This window comes from Malaclemys terrapin, chromosome 2, assembly GCF_027887155.1.
Source record: "Malaclemys terrapin pileata isolate rMalTer1 chromosome 2, rMalTer1.hap1, whole genome shotgun sequence".
Lineage (NCBI taxonomy): Eukaryota > Metazoa > Chordata > Testudines > Emydidae > Malaclemys > Malaclemys terrapin.
The window spans coordinates 269,328,768-269,348,467 of record NC_071506.1 but is presented as its reverse complement, the minus strand read 5'-3'; the positions used below and the strand labels follow the sequence as shown (position 1 = coordinate 269,348,467).

General features: G+C 43.4%; 1 protein-coding gene across 6 annotated transcripts in view; it reads left to right on the top strand.

Annotated features, from left to right (window-relative positions):
• The window catches only part of DPP6 (dipeptidyl peptidase like 6), a 767,813-nt gene that overhangs the window by 727,253 nt on the left and 20,860 nt on the right, over window positions 1-19,700 (top strand). For all 6 annotated transcript variants that reach the window (XM_054021141.1, XM_054021143.1, XM_054021139.1 and 3 more), the window contains exon 17: window positions 13,747-13,794. In XM_054021141.1, the coding sequence (XP_053877116.1) occupies window positions 13,747-13,794 (48 nt within the window). The remainder of the gene's footprint in view (window positions 1-13,746; window positions 13,795-19,700) is intronic.

Genomic DNA, 19,700 nt, shown 5'->3' with positions numbered 1-19,700 from the left:
CAGTGTACAGTGTTTTGCCTCAGTAGCAACTCAATAACCATGCTGTAATTACATAGCAAACTTTAATAACTATGGGCCTGATCCTCCAAGATGCTGAATGGTCTTAGCTCCCACTGACTTCAATGGGGGTGGAAGGCACCCAGTATCTCATAAGAGATTCTGAGCACAATGCTAGATTGGATCTGCAGCTTGCATCATCCTAGTAAGTGCCAATAGGTGCCTTCATGTATGTATGTGAAATTCAATAGTCTCTTGAGCAGGGACTGAGATTCGAGTCACATCTGTGCTAGAATAAAACAATTATGAGAAGTATAACAAGTTATTTTAGATTTAACTCTGCCGTCTTACTGCGGTGGTATCATTATTTGTGACTTGTCTGTGTAGTGTCCAAAGTGTGCTCAGAACTTGACAGGACACATATAACCACAGATGCTTTGTCCTGTAGTGCTTACAATCTAATTGTAGATATGCTGCAACATGTGAGGGAAGGATGGGGTGAGAAAGGAAGAAGGAGCAGTACTAAGAACATACAGTTAACACTTACCGGAGGGTCCGGCGGCAGGCAATCGATGTTCTGGGATCGATTTATCGTGTCTGGTTGATCCCGGAAGTGCTCGCCGTCGACGCCGGTACTCCAGCTCGCCAAGAGGGGTACGCGGCATCGACGGGGGAGTCTCCCTGCCGCGTCTGGACCCGCGGTAAGTTCGGACTAAGGTACTTCGAATTCAGCTAGGTTATTAACGTAGCTGAATTTGCGTACCTTAGTCCGAAGTGGGGGCTTAGTGGGGACCAGGCCTTACTCTTGTTTGGCATGTGCAGTTCTTCGTGGTTCTCTCTGTGAGTGTCTATGAAATTAGGAGAATTCACTCCTTTCTTATAGGTGACACAGCAGGTGTGAGCTTTTAGGAAAGATTTGAATAAGGAAAGGGCAGTTGTTTGGCAAACAAGAATTGGGCGATTGTTCCATTTACTGTATCAAGATTAAGCTGTTTGACCCTCTTTTGGGCCTGGAAAGTGAAATTACTCTTTAACCTCTGCATGTGGCCACTTCAGGCCAGGTGTGAGGCACTTCTGTTGCTCAGCGGAGGATGGCTTGTATTGCCGCTGTTTGTGCCAGGCTTTCAATCAAGGACTGTTCACAAGCACTAAATTCACAGAAAAAAAAATCCAAATTGAATCCCTTCTTAAACTCACTCAGTTATGTAGAATTTCTACTGTCAGGAAGTGTCTATGAGGAACGTGGTTTCGTGTCTTCTAGCAACATCATAAAATTACATCCAGTGGATGGTGATGACAAAGCATTTTGGAGTAAGCGTCTGTGAAGCATTTCCTGCTTAGATTCAGGTTAAAGCTTTTTAAATGTTGCTGGGCCAGCTAGGACATCTGAAGCTTGGGATTCAGGTGACCTCTGGCAGGGATCATAATAGATGTGGTCTGCACAAGTGTAACTTGAAGTTGAAATAATCACTGTGGCTGAGACAGGAGTTTTATTGACAGCCAATAGCTGATGAATAAAAACTACAACAGACATGCTTATGTGTCAACAAAGGTAAAAGGTTGGCTCTTTAGCAAAAGTAGCTAGAGCCAGCTATTATTTATTATTTATTTATTTATTTATTTATTACAGTCGCATCTAGAGACTCCAGTGAGATCAGGACTCCATAGGCTGGCTACATATATATTGAGAGACAGAATGCCATTATAAGATTATAATCTAGACTAATCCAACTAAGGGCCTGTCTACACGGAGACACTCAGGGGATGCCCGCTCTACAGCGGCACAGCTACACCGCTGCATAACATGGCTACACGAGTGCTCTTACAGCTGTGCCGCTGTAAGCTTGTAAGTGTAGACCTGGCCATAGTTAGGTCGACCTAGCCTCTGGTGTAGATGCGGCCAGACTGACAAAAGAATTCTTCCATTGACCTAGCCTACCGCCTTTTGGTGAAGTGGATTAACTGCATAGTTGGAAAGGCCCGTTCCATGGATGTAGGAAGTATCTACAGAATGGTAGTCAACTGCAACACCATACCTGTGCCACTGTGGTGGCTGTCATGAATACATGTTCTCAGTTCCCCACATAGACAAGTCCTAAGGCTGGGAGGAGAAACTGAGGCACTGAGAGGTGAATTGACTAGCCCAAGGTCATGCAGCAGATCAGTTTCAGAGTTGGGGAGAGCCCAGGTCTTCTGAGCCACAGGCCAGTGCACTTGTCTCTTCAATCCCCATTAAAGTTAAAGAGCATTGCAGGTCGCATCTTATTTCATGATTCCTAGTGTCTGTCAAGACACTATATTAATAATTGAGATGTAGACAGGACATGGGGTAAGATTTTAACCTGCAATCAATTTGTCTTTAAAAATAAATAAATAAAGGCAGTGCTGATGAAAACTATGGAATAAAGGTTGTTGGAAATTGAAGTCTTGTATTGAGCTGTAGGTTATGACTTGAGCGGGAAGCAACAGTGCTGGAGCGTTTCCATGTTTCCTCTGCGAATCGGCCTCCATAATGGTAGTATCAAGACAGTAGCTTATTCTCCAGGCCTATTCAGTCCATGCATCCCCTGTGCTAAGATTGCCAGCAGTCAATGCTAACTGCAAGGGGAGGGAATGTGTGGTGTGGCGTGGCATTTCTGTGGAAACCACTAACCAACTGAAATGGGACTCAAGACACCAGGGTTCTATTCTGGGCTCTGCCACTGGCCTGCTGAGTGACCGTGGGCAAGTCAGTTTGTCTCTCTGGGCCTCAGTTTCCTTTTCTATGAAACTGGGATGATGCTACTGACCTCCTTTGTAAATCACTTTGAGTTCCAATGATGAAAAATGCTATATAAGAGATAGGTATTGTTGTTATAGTCATCAAACAGCTACTATAGAAGTCCATGGTATACCCACACCTTGAATACTGCATGCAGTTCTGGTCACCCCATCTCAGAAAAGCTATATTAGAATTGGAAAAGGTACAGAGAAGGGCAACAAAAATTATTACATTTCCATATGAGGAGAGATTAAGAAGGCTGGGACTTTTCAGCTTGGAAAAGAGACAGGTAAGGGGGGGATATGATAGAGGTCCATAAAATCATGACTGGTGTGGAGAAAGTGAATAAGGAAGTGTTATTTACTCCTTCACATAACACAAGAACCAGGAGTCATCCAATGAAATGAATAGGCAGAAATCCAAAACTTTAGTGGAGTTCAAAAAAGAATTAGATAAGTTCATGGAGGATGGGTCCATCAATGGCTATTAGGCAAGATGGTAAGGGATGGAACCCCATGCTTTGGGTGTCCCTAGCCTCTGGCTGACAGAAGCTGGGAGTGGACAGTAGGGGATGGATCACTGCATGATTGCCTGTTCTGTTCATGCCTTGTGAAGCACCTGGCATGTTCTTATTAGATGACCATGACTTTCACTATGAACCAGAGCAGGAATTCAAGCCAATAAACATATTATTCACAACCATGTATATGATTATCATCCGTTTGCCTAGTATCCCCTTGTTTTCTAGCTCACACAGTGCATATAGGAATGAAGCATACCTAAATTGAAGTTAAATGCAGTTCAGAACTGCCCTTGCCACAAGTCTAGAGTGCCATAAAGGGTGGAAAGGTGGTATAAAGACGCCTTTGTATTCTGTCATCCTCGTGTCGATAGCACCAACCATTTACCTGGGCACATGGGCAGCCCCAGCCACGTCCCCTTTCTTCTGGGGGCTGGGAGAGGGATTTGAAGTAGGCACCATTATTCCACTCTTAGGCCACAGCAGCAAAGCAGATTTAGCAGGCCAAAGAATCTGGCCCATAAAATCTGAGACAGGTGTGTAAAAGTGAAAATAAAATGTCACTGCATCTCACATTGAGATGATGATCTGCAGAACCTTGTGCATGACAAAATAACAGGGATGCTTGTTTCCCATCCTGTAAAATACTAAACAAGTGCAGCGTAGGATTCTTGGCTGGAAGGATGCGTTGGTTGTTGCTAGCATATTAGGTCACTGAGTGACTGTTATCTGTTGTGGCCAGAATGGTTTCCTACACAAGGACAATTATGAAGATTTTTTTTTTTTTGTATACCCAGTAGCAGGAGGCTGTAATTAGTGCTTCAAGGCAAATGGTGACCTTTTGGAACTTTTCCTGAGGCTTGTGAAGCTTAAATTAGTTTCTGATGTTTGAAAGCTTGCACAGACTTAATCTCTGGGTCCCATTTATATTATAATTACTGCATGATTCACATTTGCATTCACTTGTCCCTAGTTCCAAAGGACCTGTATCCTTAACCGTTAAGGATGGCTTCGTGTCTCCAAGCTCCTTTGTGTATGGCTCTGTGTCAAAACTCCTTTGGGTGAAGGAAATAAGCAGTGTGCCCTCCTTCTCTTTCAATGTCGCATTGCTTCAAAATATAAGGCTGATATGAAAGTCTCTTTCACACAACCAGAAGCCCTTCTAGGAGCTTTTCCTCCAGGAAAAAAAATAGGATAGTATTAGCTTGTTTGGTTTTTAAAAGAGAACATCTGTTCTGTCAATCGTTTACAACATAGTTATTAAAGTAGCCTGAAATTAATTAAAATTGTCACTTTTGTGGATGTTCAAATTACATTTCCGCTTCCTTTGATCAGGTTTTCATGTATCTGTTATAAAATATTTCATTGTAGTGTTATGCATAATTAATTTTGCGTAAATTACCCTTAATTGCTCTCTGACAGGGATAAAAAGTGAATAGGAAATGATGCATAGGAGTGTTTAATAAAAAAAAGAAAGAACAAACACAAAGAGCTCCATATAGTTTCCACTGTAATAAAATCAGAGCATTTATGGGATGAGAAATGAAAATCCCACCACTCCCAGATTCTGAAAATCACTCCATTCTGAAAATGGTGCAGTTACTCGTTTTACATAGTTTGATCCTGTTTTGTCCTTTAGTTTTGCTTTGTAAATATGAGCCACCCCAAAGCGCCCAAACATTGTTTGTTTATAGCCAGGAATCCTCATTGCTCGGTTGCTCTGTACTATTTTTATATATTTAAACTCCACTCCAGGGACATAAATGACCATGACAACAGGATCCCCATGACGCTTCAAATAATGAATCTTCACAAATCAGGCAGTGGCATCCTGCACTCTGAAAATTATTTTCAGCTATATGAGCGACCTGGGATGAACTCATTATTCTTGAGTGTACAGTACAGATGTTACTAAAGCTTGCTCTAAGGAAAACTGCTTCATTCACCTGGACCACCTATTAGGTTTATTGTTGGCTTTATTTCTGGTTGTGAGATACATGTTTAGCACCTTATTAATGCAGTCAAGGACATATTAAATCCTGGGAATCCATCTGAGGAAAAATAGATTGATATAAACCTGAAAATCAAGGTTTATAACTTTTCAAGTAAGAATGATATCCAGCATTCGATATCTAGCTAGGAAGCTATTATTTTGTTGTAGGAGAAATTTTCTTATGGAAGAGAATAACTTAAGATGGTTCTTTAAATCAGCTATGCTAGTTAATTGCAAGAATCTGGCAAGCTAAATAGAGGCAAGTGCACATGCAACTGTACATTGAGGGGTATATCTCTCTCCTTTGCACCTGCATTTGTTTCATTAGTGCTAATAAGTTACATACGTGCTTTGAAAAGAGAATATCATGTGATCACGAGGAAACACGCTTTTCTCCTGCATTAACTTGATTGGACATTATATACACAGGCACACATCACAAATGTATGGGCACGTACCTGTGAGAAATGTTCCACTGCAAATGGTGTTTCTCTTAATATTAGCATATTGAACGCTATAACAAACTCCAGTATATTTGAGAAATACACCCAAATGGTAACCTGTGCTCCAAACTGACTCCTGAGCTTGGGGAAAGCTTGGCTTAAAACTCCTTGCACAAGCCTAACTTGATAAAGGACCCAAAGCAGAACATGTCTGATTCTGAACTTGGGGAAAGTTTGGATCACAGCCTGAACTTCACAGCTCAGGCCCAGCTCCCAATCCTGGCTTGGAACCACAATACTGGATCCAAATGTTGTTTTATTTTGGGGGATGTGGGGAGAAGGGTTTTTAGGATCCAGCCGTGAATGACACAGCTCACTCCCCCTCTCTAATATTTACACATCCAAAGCCACAGTAATGGTGGAAGTGTAGCTCTGTGCCCTCTGCTCCATGCCAGATGGGTCTGAGCTGCATGCGCCCCTGGTTTAGGGGCCCTGTTCCATCTGACCTGATCACTGGGAATGTGTGAAAGTGCCAATGACTTTTCCTAAGTATCGCAGATTATTCACATTCCTCCTTACAGCCACCCACCAATATTAAAACCGTGGCCACAGGTCACTTGATAGGCGAGAGCTCTCTGATCAGTGTGTGGCTGGAGAGGAGAAAGAGCCATCCAAGTTACTCCTGAGGGCACTAATACCATCACAAGCACCTGCCCAGCCATTTTCCTGCAGCAAAACTGTCTCCTCACAAAATCTCACAGGTTATCTGTGAAACTGGCTTATTTTCCAAAAAACCTTGATTTTTTTCAAACTGCCCTGATCCCGCAAATGCTTATTCACGTCAGTAATCTCTCAGTGAGCTACTGACAACAGGGATATTCATAGATATAACATTACCCAAGTTCTTGAGTGCTTACAGGATCCAGGGCCAATACTTGTTTAATTTTTCCTCACTCCGTTGCCCTCCAGACTCTTCTTCAGGACAAGTAGGTGTGTCTGTAGTTCAGGCACGTAAGCACGATATCTCCATATAGTAGTACAGAAGCCTGCAGCACCGTCAATGTATGAACACCTCACTGTATGTTACATGAAAAGAAGACAGGAGTGATGACTATTTTTCCAGACTAGACACATATAAGGAAGTAAAGATTAAAAAATGAAATGTCTTGGGAGAGGGTGAATAGCAGCATAAATCTCTGCTTGATGTTTGTGATAACAAGGTTGCACAACAAAACATCAGGAAAATTTGTCTGTGGCACTGACTAAGCAATACTGTTGATGGGACAAAGATTTTAATTATAAGCATTGGCTCAGAAGACTCCCCATGCCTTTATTTATTAGTATGATAATATCACCCGATGTATGAACTTTATGCATTATGTATAAATAATTCATGAATTAGCAAATAAAGAGATCTGGAATCTATACGCAGAGATGGCGGATGCCAATTATCTCACTTCTGCAGAGCCAGACCCTCTCGGTTCACATTGTTTGCAGCTGCTCTTTTAAATCATTCATCAGCGCTTAAGAGATATGCTGGTAGTGCTGGCAGAGACAATTTGAATTTTCATTGTTTACACATTGTGAATTTAGCTTCTGGTCTGAAATTATCTGCCATACTGAAGCCTCTGAGAGACTACAGATGAAAAGAATAGGACAAGCAGCATCTCTTACTTTTTAAAAAATATTATATATATATTCTTGATTATTTTTCTTTTGCAATTTTATATCTTTTTAGTGGTTGCTCTTTAATTTTAATTTTTAATTGTCAAATTTTTGCCATGCTGCTCAGAGCATGGAAGAATCACAACCATTTTCAGAACTCTCTCACAAGTTTTCTGTATGAACGCATGACAAATATTTTGCTCATGGAGGTGTAGAGTGATAGAATGTGAGTTTTCAGTTTTTAATTTAGCAATCTATTCTTTGCCACCTACACACCTAGGATTGTTTCTTGCTGTCAGTTTTTAAGCTGAATTTCTGATTGAAAATAACGATAAAAGCGGCTTAAAAAATGATATGCCATGACCACTAATTTTTTTCTTGTCAAATCACTCATTCTGTTCATACTTATTTTCAGAGTATTGCCAGTACTGTATTCATGCTAAATTTATAACGTAAGAACATCTATAATGTGTCAGACCAATGGTCCTTCTAGCCCAGTGTCCTGTTTGACAGTGGCCCAGATGCTACAGAGGGAATGAACAGAACTGGCCAAATTCGAGTGATCCATCCCCTGTCGTCCAGTCCCAGCTTCTGGCATTCAGAGGTTTAGGAATATCTGGAGCATGGAGTTGCATCCTTGACCATCCTAGCTAATGGCCATTGATGGACCTATCCTCCATGAACATAGCCAAGTCTTTTTTTAACCCTGTTATACTTTTCACCTTCACAACATCCCCTGACAACGAGTTCCACGGATTGATTCTGCATTCTGTAAAGAAGTACTTCCTTTTGTTTGGTTTAAAACTGCTCTCTGATTAATTTGCCCTTGTCATTATGGTGACGTGGCTTAATGTTACTTCCAGCATGGATAATGACTGTGATTGTGTTTGCATGAAAGGCTATCTGAGAAAGCCAAATTATAAGTTTTATTAATTGAAATCCTGTTCCTGTAGCTATGGATTGATACAGGCTTGTTCACTACAGTACCATCTTGGAACACCCGGCATATTAGATTTCATGTGTATGTTCCCCAGTGAAAATCTTCGGGCCTGATTCCCCTCTCACCTATGCCAAATGAAATCAGGAATGGAGATGTCAGTGACTCTGGATTCAGTGGGGTTACATTGATGTAAAACTGGAGCCAGCGAGAGGAGAAAAGGGCTGTTTATATGACAAACCCATGTTATATTGGTTTCCTTTTGATACTGATGGGAAAGCACATTCTGCAGATTGATAATTGCTGTATCATTCCATGACTATGCTTCTCTCTCACCCCCTTTCAGTTACCGGGCACCCCCAATCCCTGTACTTCCCTACTGCCTGCGATGGTGTTTGGCTTTTCATGGGCCATGCAAAGAGTGGGAGGCTCCATTCTGGCCCACAATAAGAAGTTTGATCTAGTCTTGGACTATTTTGGCCTAATTCTGATCATCTTTACACCGCTTTTACCCTGATGGAATTCCATTGATTTACATGCATTTGCTACTCTTGATTTTGGACTCGATCCTGTGAAGTGCTGAGTGTCTTCAACTCACTCTGAAGACAATGGGTGGGTACTAAAGGGCTCAGTACCTCACAGGATCGAGGCCAAAATCAAGGCCATCTCTGTTTGGCAAAATAGTTAAACAAGTGCTTACTTTAAGCATATGCTTAAATCTTATTGGGATTTAGGCATATACTTAAGTGCTTTCCTGATTCAGGGCCTATCTGAAAGCAGAACCAGGCCCTGGTATATAGCAGGGAGAAGGGAGGAACACACCCAGACATCAATACTTATTTAAAAAAATAATAAATAAGTGGAATATGTCAGGACTCAGGAGTCCCAATCAAACTTCCATTTGAAAGGGCTCCAGAGAGAGAGAGAGAGTACCGTGCAAACTGTGCCCTCGCTCTGTTTCTGTCATCTCTGAATATTTCATCGAACAAATTAGATTTTGCTATTAGATCTGTAAATGACAGTGGATGGCATTTGCCAGATGGTGTGTGTATTGTAACTGTCACATCATTATAGGTTTAAAATTAAAGTATGGGAAGTTGGCAAATGAACATACAGTATATAATTTCCAGAATTCAACTCCGCAACGGTAGACATTAGCCACTCAGCACATTGTGTGTGGGAAAAAAACAGTTACGTTTAACAAATGTCCACATTTTTAACTAGGCTAATCTCTAAACTGGTTTGTTCAACTTAGTTTAAAAGTCAACATTGAACAACATTATTTACTTTGTGCCTAAAATTACAGATTTTTTTTCTTGAAGACTTACACCTTGGCCATAACTAATATATGTAATTATCTGGAATACTTAACTAAATTGTCAGGAATAAGCTCTCAAATTAACTGGATGACTTTATTCAATATACTATGTCTACAATTTTTCCACTTGTAAAGAAAAACAATTAATAACTCTAATTCTTTAGTGTTGTGGATATATTTGTTTCAAGTACCTTTATTTGATATTACCATAAAATGAGAGCCTGGGTGGGAGCTTTGCTTAGCTTTATAAAATTTGTTTGAGAGGAGGGCAACAGAGAGTGAGAGAACACCCAAATAAAATAATACATAATATATGTATTGTTGTTAAATTACATAACTGGATTGTTTCTATTTATCTATTGACTTCTCACAGTATTGCCAATGCTAGCACAAAGAGGACAGAAAGAGAAATCAATATACATCATGTTTCTCACTTGCATTCTCTTCTTTGTATAAGGGATAGCTTTATTAGTAAGAGACTGATCCAGCCTCCACTGAAGCGAATTGAAAGACTCCCATTGTCCTCAATGGAAATTTGATCAGGCCCTACTTGAATAGTACTTTAACTTAGTTTCACTCTGAAGCCTTGGTTCAGTGAGTGAGGGAGAAGCTTTATAAATCAATATGTTTAGTATGTCATTGTATATCAGTAGCTGAAAAGCTGCACAACCCTCTTCAGTAATATTTAGCACTGTGTTTGAAATCGACTTTCTATTCAGCTTACTACCTCCAAACAAAATGACTGGCCTCTCTCCATGCTCTGTGATGATTCAGTTTCATTCTGAAACCATTTAGCAAACAAAGAATGAAGGAATCACTTTGTTAATGAAGAAAATTCACTGTTACCAGGGACTGAAAATCAGACCAGCCATATCAGTCAAACTGTACAATGAATAAACCTTCTCTGCTTTCATTCATACCAGTGCTACACCAATGGCAAACCTGTCTGAAATGAAGAATGATATAAATTTGGCAACAGTATGTCTTCTCTCTCTGTCAGATCCTGATCTCATTTACTCTGATGTAAATCTGGAGTAACAGCATTGCCTTTAACACAGTTGGTGTTTGATTTACCCCAGTGTAATTGACATCAGACTCTGATCCACTTAATTTGATTGATTCCTTGTGTTCTCTATGAAGAAAAAATACAACATTTTTGTGCTACTTTGTCCCTTTCTGCAATACATACAGTGCTGTAGTCCTCAAGAACATTAAATCTAGTATTTTCTGGGTCAAATGGCACATCATAGCCCATGTATTTTTATATTGCATGTAAAGAATTAGTGCTAATCAGAAAATGATAAGTATTTTGCATGAACATTTCAGAACGAAAAGTAAAAAATAGTTTTGTTTGGTTTTTCAAAATTTTTCATAGTCTAGGTCTACACTTTTGCTGGCAGAGTAATGCTGGGTAGGGTGCAGGGTTTTTTTTAAGACATAGATGTAGCCCTGGTATAGATGCAGTAGTGCTGGCATAAAAGTGCTTTTTTCCTGTATAGCTTATATCGATTACCAAACCAGTATAAGCTATACTGGCAAAAGCTCTTTTCTGCTAGGATATGCTGCACCTACACAAGGAGGGTTTACCGGCATGGCTGTACCAATATAGTTATACTGGTAAATCTTTTCTAGCGTAGACCTGACCACAGAAATTTTCCAATTTTTCAGTGAAAAACTAAAAATGTTTGGTTTTCTGTCCCTGATCATTTTTTGTTTAGAAAAAAGTGACTAATGATTGTGGGTGCTTAAAGGTTTTGGGCGCTGAATTGAGACACCTCCGAAAATCAGGTCCCTGTGAGGGGCGTTAAGTTGGCCACCCAAAATAATTTAGTCGCTTTTGGAAATCTTGGCCTGTCGGCTGGAACCCGCCATCCTCTCCTGGTAGCGCCCACAGTAGGGGACTAAGAAGCTGGGCAACTCTGCAAGGTCTCCCTCATGGAGTTTCCCCCACATTATGTCCTTAGCAGGGTTTCCCCCTGTATGGAACATGCTACACTTCTACCCCAAGCAGGGCCGGCTCCAGGCACCAGCTCAGCAAGCAGATGCTTGGGGCGGCCAACGGAGAGGGGCGGCACGTCCGGCTCTTCGGCAGCGGGTCCCTCACTCCCTCTCGGAGGCGAAGGACCTGCTGCCGAAGAATGAAGCCGCGGCGGTAGAGCTACCTCCGAAGTGCCGCAGATCGCAATCGCAGCTTTTTTATTTTTTTTTTCTTTCTGCTTGGGGCTGCAAAAACCCTGGAGCCTGACCCCAAGCACAAAGGGATCCTGAGTGATCTGCAGGAGACAAGACCCCTGTGTCTCCATAGCAGCTCTAGGTCCCGGGCAACCTACCCCAGGATATTTCCTGGCAGCTGAATTCCAGCAGAGCCATTCTACCAAGGGCCTCCCCTGGCCACAGCTTGCCCGGAACACTCCAATGCAGGGAAAACAAAGGAACAATGGTGCTGCTGAATGGATTTGTTGTTGTTTTTTTAAATCTTGAACATGTACTTCAGGGCTTGATCCTGCGAAGTGCCGAGCACCTTGCAAATTGAAGGTCAGTTAATTTCAGTGGGACTGCTCGTGTGCTTCAAACTAATCCCATGCCTCAGTGCATTGCGGGGTGGGTGCCAGAGGTTTCAGCACTTTTCAGGATCGAGCCCTTAGCTGTAGGATTGTTAAAGCGTATCTCCAGTTTACTTTCCACAGGCTTACAGGTCATGCAACTCAGAGCGTGCTATGCCCTGCAGATCACTTAACATTTGAAATCGTCAGCACAAGGGGAAATGCAGAAAGGAGCCCCTTCCAGTGCCACCTTAAAGACAGTGGTGGGATAAGGTTTCTGACAAGTCTTCTGCTGGGTTTCCCTACGCAGCCAGATTTAAACATTGCAACCTCAGCAGGGTGCACAGCCACGTAGCATGCGTGATTTGAATTGGAAATAGACACTGTATGTGCTTCTAGCAAAACCCTGCCACTAAGATTTGAGCCTGCACCAGCTGCAGGGAAGGGAGCAGTACTGACCATGAATCTGGCACTGGAGACAGTGCCACAGAAAGGTTCAGGATGGAAAGTGCTGCCAGGAGCACCTTATTGTCTTTCCATAAAGCTAGCATGTATTGTACTGCCAACCATAGCGTGCACACAGCGTGGCTGGGAGTATGGCCAGCTCCCCTTGCTGCTGTGATCCATCCCTTGGTATTGTTCCCTCTTTCTATTGCCTGGATGCAATAATGGGGGGAGAAGACAAGGAACATAAGCTAGCCAGTATCTCTGGGGTTAGGAAGAAACAGTTTATCCATTATGGGGTTTTCTTCCTCATCAACACTGCTAGTGACAAGATATTGGGTTTGTTGGACTCCTGGTATGGCGGTTCCCACCTTTCTGCCCCATCCCTACCACTCCTCAACACACCTTCCCACACGACTCCTCCAGCAACGAAGGGCAGGATTTAGACTTTACTGTCAGTTGTCCTGCAGAGTGATGGCCAACTTCTCTGAGAAAATCACTCCCTGCAGCTGGCAGGTGTTGGTACAGCACCTACCACAGTTTGGACAGCACCTAAGGACACTGGTTGTGGTCTTTTGGTGCGACCTCAATATAAATATTAAATAATACTCATCCTCTTTACATACTGGCTGATATCACATTGCACAGTAGCTGTGCACCGCAGTTGTAGGGTGAACCTGTGACCTTTTGTATTATTGGAACCTACCTGGTGTTTGATTTAAAAAAACATACAGCATCTATGTAACAGCAACTATTAGCCAAGGCACATAAAATGTAAATGTTTTGTGTAATGATGTTTGTGTGGCATTAGAATAAATTAAAAAGCAAATGATTTAATTGTGTTTGTGCTAATTAAAATATTTACAAATTAGAGAGAGATGCATTTATTGTCCCATTGGGAAAGGGCCTTGACACCTCGCCTGTCTTGGAGTCGACAGTGCTGTCATTTATTCATAGACTGCTATGTATACCTGGGTGATTTGCTTTTTAGATTACTCTTCCGTGACACGTAATTCTCAGGAGCCTCCAACTTCAAGGGATTCAAAAACAGGTTTATATGTACACATATATATGTGTGTGTGTGTGTGTTTTAACCAAATGCTGTTCTTTCCCCTTCTTTTCCAGGTCCAAGAGTTCCAATTGTGACTGTTCACAACACGACAGATAAACAAAGTAAGTACTGGGTTGTATTTGGTGCGTCCTCAAAGAGAAGCAGTCAGGCAATGTAATCAAATACAGCCATTCTCCATTACTTTCAACAGGGAGTACCCAGACTTTGCCTATATGTGGGCCACACAGACCTCTTAGCTGGAGCTGAAGGGTTGAAACTAATGTATATTATACCGAGAAGATTGCAAGGCAGGTGGTGTGCCTTGAGTAAAGCGCATTGTGCTAGATGCGCAACGTGCATGTTTTAATGTTACCTTGTCCTCCCCTCCCCTGCTGTGTGTTTCATCTACCTGTTGCAGGTTTTTGGAGCCTAGACTGAAAAGGGCTGACTTTCAATAAGGGTTTGTACAGCCCTTAGGACAGGGGAGCCCTGGTTGCTGAGAGGAGCCCTAGGCACTACTGTAATACAAATAATAAGCAATAATAACAGACGGCTGTGGAAGTGTAGCCAGCAGAGACCACAAGTTGCATCAGACAGTGCTTATCTTTACTGTGGAATGTGGCCCAAAGCTTGAGCAGCTGTAGCTCCCAGCCAGATGGAGCATCGCCTCCTGGAACTGTAGTCTCCACACCACCATAGTAAAACTAAGTGCAGCCACTCCTGAGCTTCACGGGCGGTTCTTACTCCAGACTTAAAATTATGGGCTGAACACATGAGCAAACTAACCAGGTTTCGGTGCACCGTGTCCAGTGGCTATTAGATTTGTTATTCTGCAGGCTGTCAACTTTCAAGTAGTCATGAATAGTTGTAAGAATTACTAAGGGGAATGATTTTCAAAGGCACAAAGGGCAGTTTGGGGCCCAACTCCTGCTGAAAGCCAATGGGAGCTGGGACCCTAACTTCCATTTGTGCCTTTGAGAATTTCCTCCTGTGTTATTTATTCAAGTGGCATGTAGGTGGTTAACATTGTAGCTAAGTACTTACTTGGCCTCCATTGCTGTAGTGTCTGAGCACCTTGCAACCATTAATGTATTTATCCTCACAACATCCCTGTGCGGTAGGGCACTGCCATTATCCCCATTTTACAGATGGGGACTGAGGCACAGAGAGGCTAAGTGACTTGCCCAGGTCACACAGGAAGTCTGCAGTGGAGCAAGGAACTGTACCCAGGTCTCCTGCCTGCTAGGCTGTCACTCAAACCATTGCCGTTTAATTTCTGAAAGTTACCTTCAGAGAAATATTTCTAGAACTTTTTATGTATATGTTCGCTGATGAAAAGCGAATTGGAAATACCCGTCATCATTAATATTGTATAGTTGCACAATCCAAATATATCTCTTCATTAATCTGATACTATGTCATCATGGAAAAGACACGTTTAACAACCAATTGATGGAGTGATAAAAGCCATTACAATAGGTACCTACCAAGTGTGCTTGGGGTGGAGGGCGGTTATCTATTGATTTGAGCACCGGACTTGGACTGCGGTGTTCTGGATTCTATTCCCAACTCTGCCATTAACTTATTATTTATTTGGGATAGTGCCTCGGAGCTCCAGTCATGAAGCAGGACTCCATGGTACAAACACACAACAAAAAGTCCCTGCCCCACAGGAGCTTACAGTCTGGGTGTAAGACAAGAGAAAACAGATAGATACAGGGGGGTGGGGGAGTACATGGAGCAATGAGACAATATTGTCTAAGGTTATTTCTACATTTACAGTTGTGTTCAGAGTACCTACACTGCACACTCCCCCCCCCCCATAAATAGCCATGTAGATGGTGAGGCACTGGTTAGACAAGTCATGACACACCGGAACCGTAGTATATACACCCTACGCAGCTCTTTACTAGCCCAGGCAGTTCCCCATCCACACTTGCTATTTTTTAGCAGTGTAGTGTCTTGCTGCTGGAGCCTTTCCACATGCCCGAGCCCTTCCCTGCGGTTTGTAGCTACAGCCTGCTTTTCGCTGCGGGGTGTAGCTACATGCGCCCTACACCCTGCCACTAGTGTAGATAAGACCTAAATAGACAAGACAGATACAGAGTGGGGGTAGAAACCACAACGAGAGTGAATCATGTGATGGCAGCAAATGTCATGTTAATTCCATGAATTTTCTTGGGGTGCTTACTTAGGCGGGGATCTACTAAATGGGAAGGAGGTGAGGGTGACAGGGCAGAGGAGGACAGGATAGGAGGCGCAGGTGTGGAGTGACCTTAGGCTTTCTGTTTTAGTCTCTCTATGCCTCAGTTTCCCTATCTGTGAAGGGGAGATAGTAATACTTGCCTGCCTCAGAGGCGTGTGGTAGTGAGAGTGGGCTAGATTCTACCATCAATTACGCCAATATGAATCTGGAGTAACGTTATTTACAGGGTGCAACACCAGAGCAGCTCCCAGCACCCAGAGTGTACCAGTGAACCTGGCTCCCACCTAAATAGACAAGACAGATACAGAGTGGGGGTAGAAACCACAACGAGAGTGAATCATGTGATGGCAGCAAATGTCATGTTAATTCCATGAATTTTCTCGGGGTGCTTACTTAGGAGGGGATCTACTAAATGGGAAGGAGGTGAGGGTGACAGGGTGTACACTGGTACACTGCTGCATGAGGCTGAGTACCCTCATTTCCCATTGAAGGCTGTGGGAGCTGAATCTGTCCGTGGGAAGAGAGTGGGTCAGGCCCAAGGAGTGCAGGGGCAGAGTGGGTGCAGAAATCCAACAGCCAGAGTCACAAAAGAAATGATTTGGAAAGATGGGGAGATGTTTAGTGGGACAGAAGTGGGCAGTTGTTCCAAGCATAGAGAGTAGCATGGAAGAAACCGTGAAGCCAAGGGTTTTGTTATCAAATAACAAGCCTAGACGTGAGCAATCTTCGGGTATGTCTACACTTTGAGCTGGGGGTGTGATGCCCGGCTCGAGGAGGCAAACCTGCCCTCGCTCTGCTCAAGCTAGTGTAGCCACGGTGACGCAAGCAGTGGGAGGGGCTAGCGTACTTGAGGTAGCTAACCCCTCCCACCATTCCCTCTCCTGTGGCTACACTCTGTCTTTAGTGCACTAGCTTGATCAGAGCTAGTGTGGGTATGTCTCCTTGAGCTGGAAATTTCTCCTGCAGCTCAAAGTGTAGACACATCCTAACATTGTCTTTATGGACCTGATCCCGTACTTTTTGCTCAGGTAAATCTCCCATTGAAAACAGGATCAGGCCTGATACAGTATCATGATGTGTAAAGAAAAACACAAGGCTCCCATCTGCTGTTTAAACGTTGTGTGGGTGATTTCATTCTTCCTGCTCTATCAATGCGCTTTGCTGACAATGTGCCATTCAACTACTTCTCCCCACACCCCACCAGAAGAGTCTTGTACATAAGCAGAGCTGGCAGGACACAGCCACAGATGTGTATCTGAATGATTTAAAATCTCTTCTTGTAAGAATGCAGTTGTGACTGGGTAAAGTTATGGCTAGAGAAGGCATGTAGTTTAGATTCAGATGGGTGTTTGGGGGAAAAACACAAATAAAATCAAGGTTTGCCTGTCGTATGGTTTAACAGAAATATAAGGGTGAATCAGAGTGGAAAATGTCCAATTTGATGTATATTGTAACTTTTGTTGTTAAGCCATAAGCACTGAGTAGAATAGTGTGCTTCATTTGGGAGATTGCCAAGGAAGATATATTGTACACTGTAACAGGGTCCGATGCCTTCTGAGTGCCACCACCTGGCCTGCCTCCATTTCCCCTCTTGGTTCCTCAAATAACTCAGACTTCTCTCTGTTCAATAATACCCCTCCTTTGGGCCTGGTTTTATTGGCAAAAAGCTAAAAACAACACAAAAAGCCTTCTCTCCCCGCCCCCACCTTAAACTGGGCACAGCTCCTCCTTTCTGGGGTACTGTCTCAAAACTCCCCTGCTGTCTCATGGCCCTCCCTGCAAAGAACCTGAGCCCAGGTCTTCCTGCCTGGAAACTTACCTGGTGTCTCAGGGACTTCCCTGCTTTAGCAGGCCACTCCCAGCCCTTCCTAGTTGGAGCAGCTCCCCTTGTCTCAGGATCTTCCCTGCAGGACCCTTTCTCACTTTCTGCTACAGTTTCCTCTTCCTGTTTCCTGCTCTCCTCTGGCTCTGTGTAGAGCCCTCTGTCAGACCCCATTGAGAGGCTGTTAAAGAGGCACAGGGGGGCTGGACCAGTTCTCTCTCGAAGGGCCCAATCCACCTGTGACGTACATTTAACCATCATTTATTTCCCTTCCCCATCTCCAATGAACTGTTTAAAATTCAAAGTTTTCTTTATGATGAAATTCAGACAGAAACAGACAGGCACAGAAATCAGCAGCATCCGTCGGAGTAGTTACGTGCATGACACACAACATGCCTCCCATCTCTGAGAGCCTTGGCAAAAACAGAGCATGGGGCTGGGATTCAGAACACCTGGGTTCTATTCCCAGCTCTGCCACTGGCCTGCTGGCGGACCTGGGGCAAGTCCCTTCACCTCCCTATGCCTCAGTTTCCTCATATGGAAGGTTGGGCTAGCGATACTGACCTCCTTTGTAAAATGTATTGAAATTCTGGATGAAAAGCGCTTGGTAAGAGCTAGGTGGTGCACTTCTCACTGACGCATTCCTGGAGGAATAGTACAGACACAAGAAGCAGGAGCTAACCAGGAGCAGATCACCCCTTCCTGCAAGAAGCACCTGAGGGGGGGAAAAGAGGTTTCCCCAGATCATTGTGCCTGATAGGGAGGGTTTGTCCCACATGGAATGGACAGAAGGGTTCTGCCTTACCCCGCAGATCCCCCAAGATCTGGGCTGATCTCCACTGGAAGCACAGCGCCACCCACCCCGTCTAGCTTGGTTGGATACCCTGGAACCTTCAAAGGACCCTTTCTGGAAACCACCCCTAAGGGTGTTTCCCAGCATGGCTACCATGAAACCACCTTTAAAGGAGGATTGTCAATATGGACCGAGCTGTGTAGAAAAATTATTCCGGCCTGGGCCTGCATTTGTTTGCTGTTTCCGCAGTGGGCGTGGGAGAATGGTGTAACTATCCCCAGGCCTGTGGAACTCCCTCTCTGGGATCCAGGGCAGAGCAGATGGAAACAGTGCCATGGAGGCAGGACAGATCCAAGTACAGAAGGAATTCCCAATGTGTGGAGCTGGGCCCTGGGGAAAATGCAGCTTTTGCCACGCATAAATACCAACTGATACTTATTGATAGATACTAGATGCTAAAACAGTCAAAGAGGCTCAGAAAATACCTCTTTACATTTCAGGTTAATAATATTGAGAACATATTGCAGACATGCTGTTTCTTTAACCTTAACACACTGTATAAGTATCTACCAGCATCTCAGCCTCTCTGTGCTCTCTACAGCTATAATGATACATCCACCCATTTTGTCCCCGATGGAGGCTTTGGCCTGACTCCCCCTTTGCACCAGTTTAAGTCAGGAGTTGTCCCACTACAGTCAGTGGAGTTACACTGGTGTAAATCTGAAGCAACTGGGAGGAGCAGCACGGCCATAGAAAAAGCCAAACTTCAGCCAAGGCAATCTTTGGGTTTCTGCAGGTTACCCAGTCCTAGGAGGCTACAGCATTAGGCTGTCAGAAACATTTCCACAAGTCAGGAATAGCTTCATAACTCTGGGAACTGCAATTACAAGGAGGCCATGTGAGCTCGTCTTAATGAGTAATAGTATTCCTGATCTCACCCTCGTGCCTCGCGTATAGTTTTTATGCAACTCGTACCGTATTGTTTGGTCACTGTTAAGCCTAGGCCAGTTTTTCATTTTGTTTCTTACAGAAGGGGTAAGGGGTGGACCAATGCTAGGAGAGGGGGATCTTCTGGAATAAGCTTCTTTATTTTACATTTTAAATAACAGAGAAAATGGCCTGCTCTGTATCTGCTTATTTTATGTTTCTATCAATGTCAATGAGGCTAAGAGCATGACTAAAGCAGTCAAGATTTGGGCCTGATTTT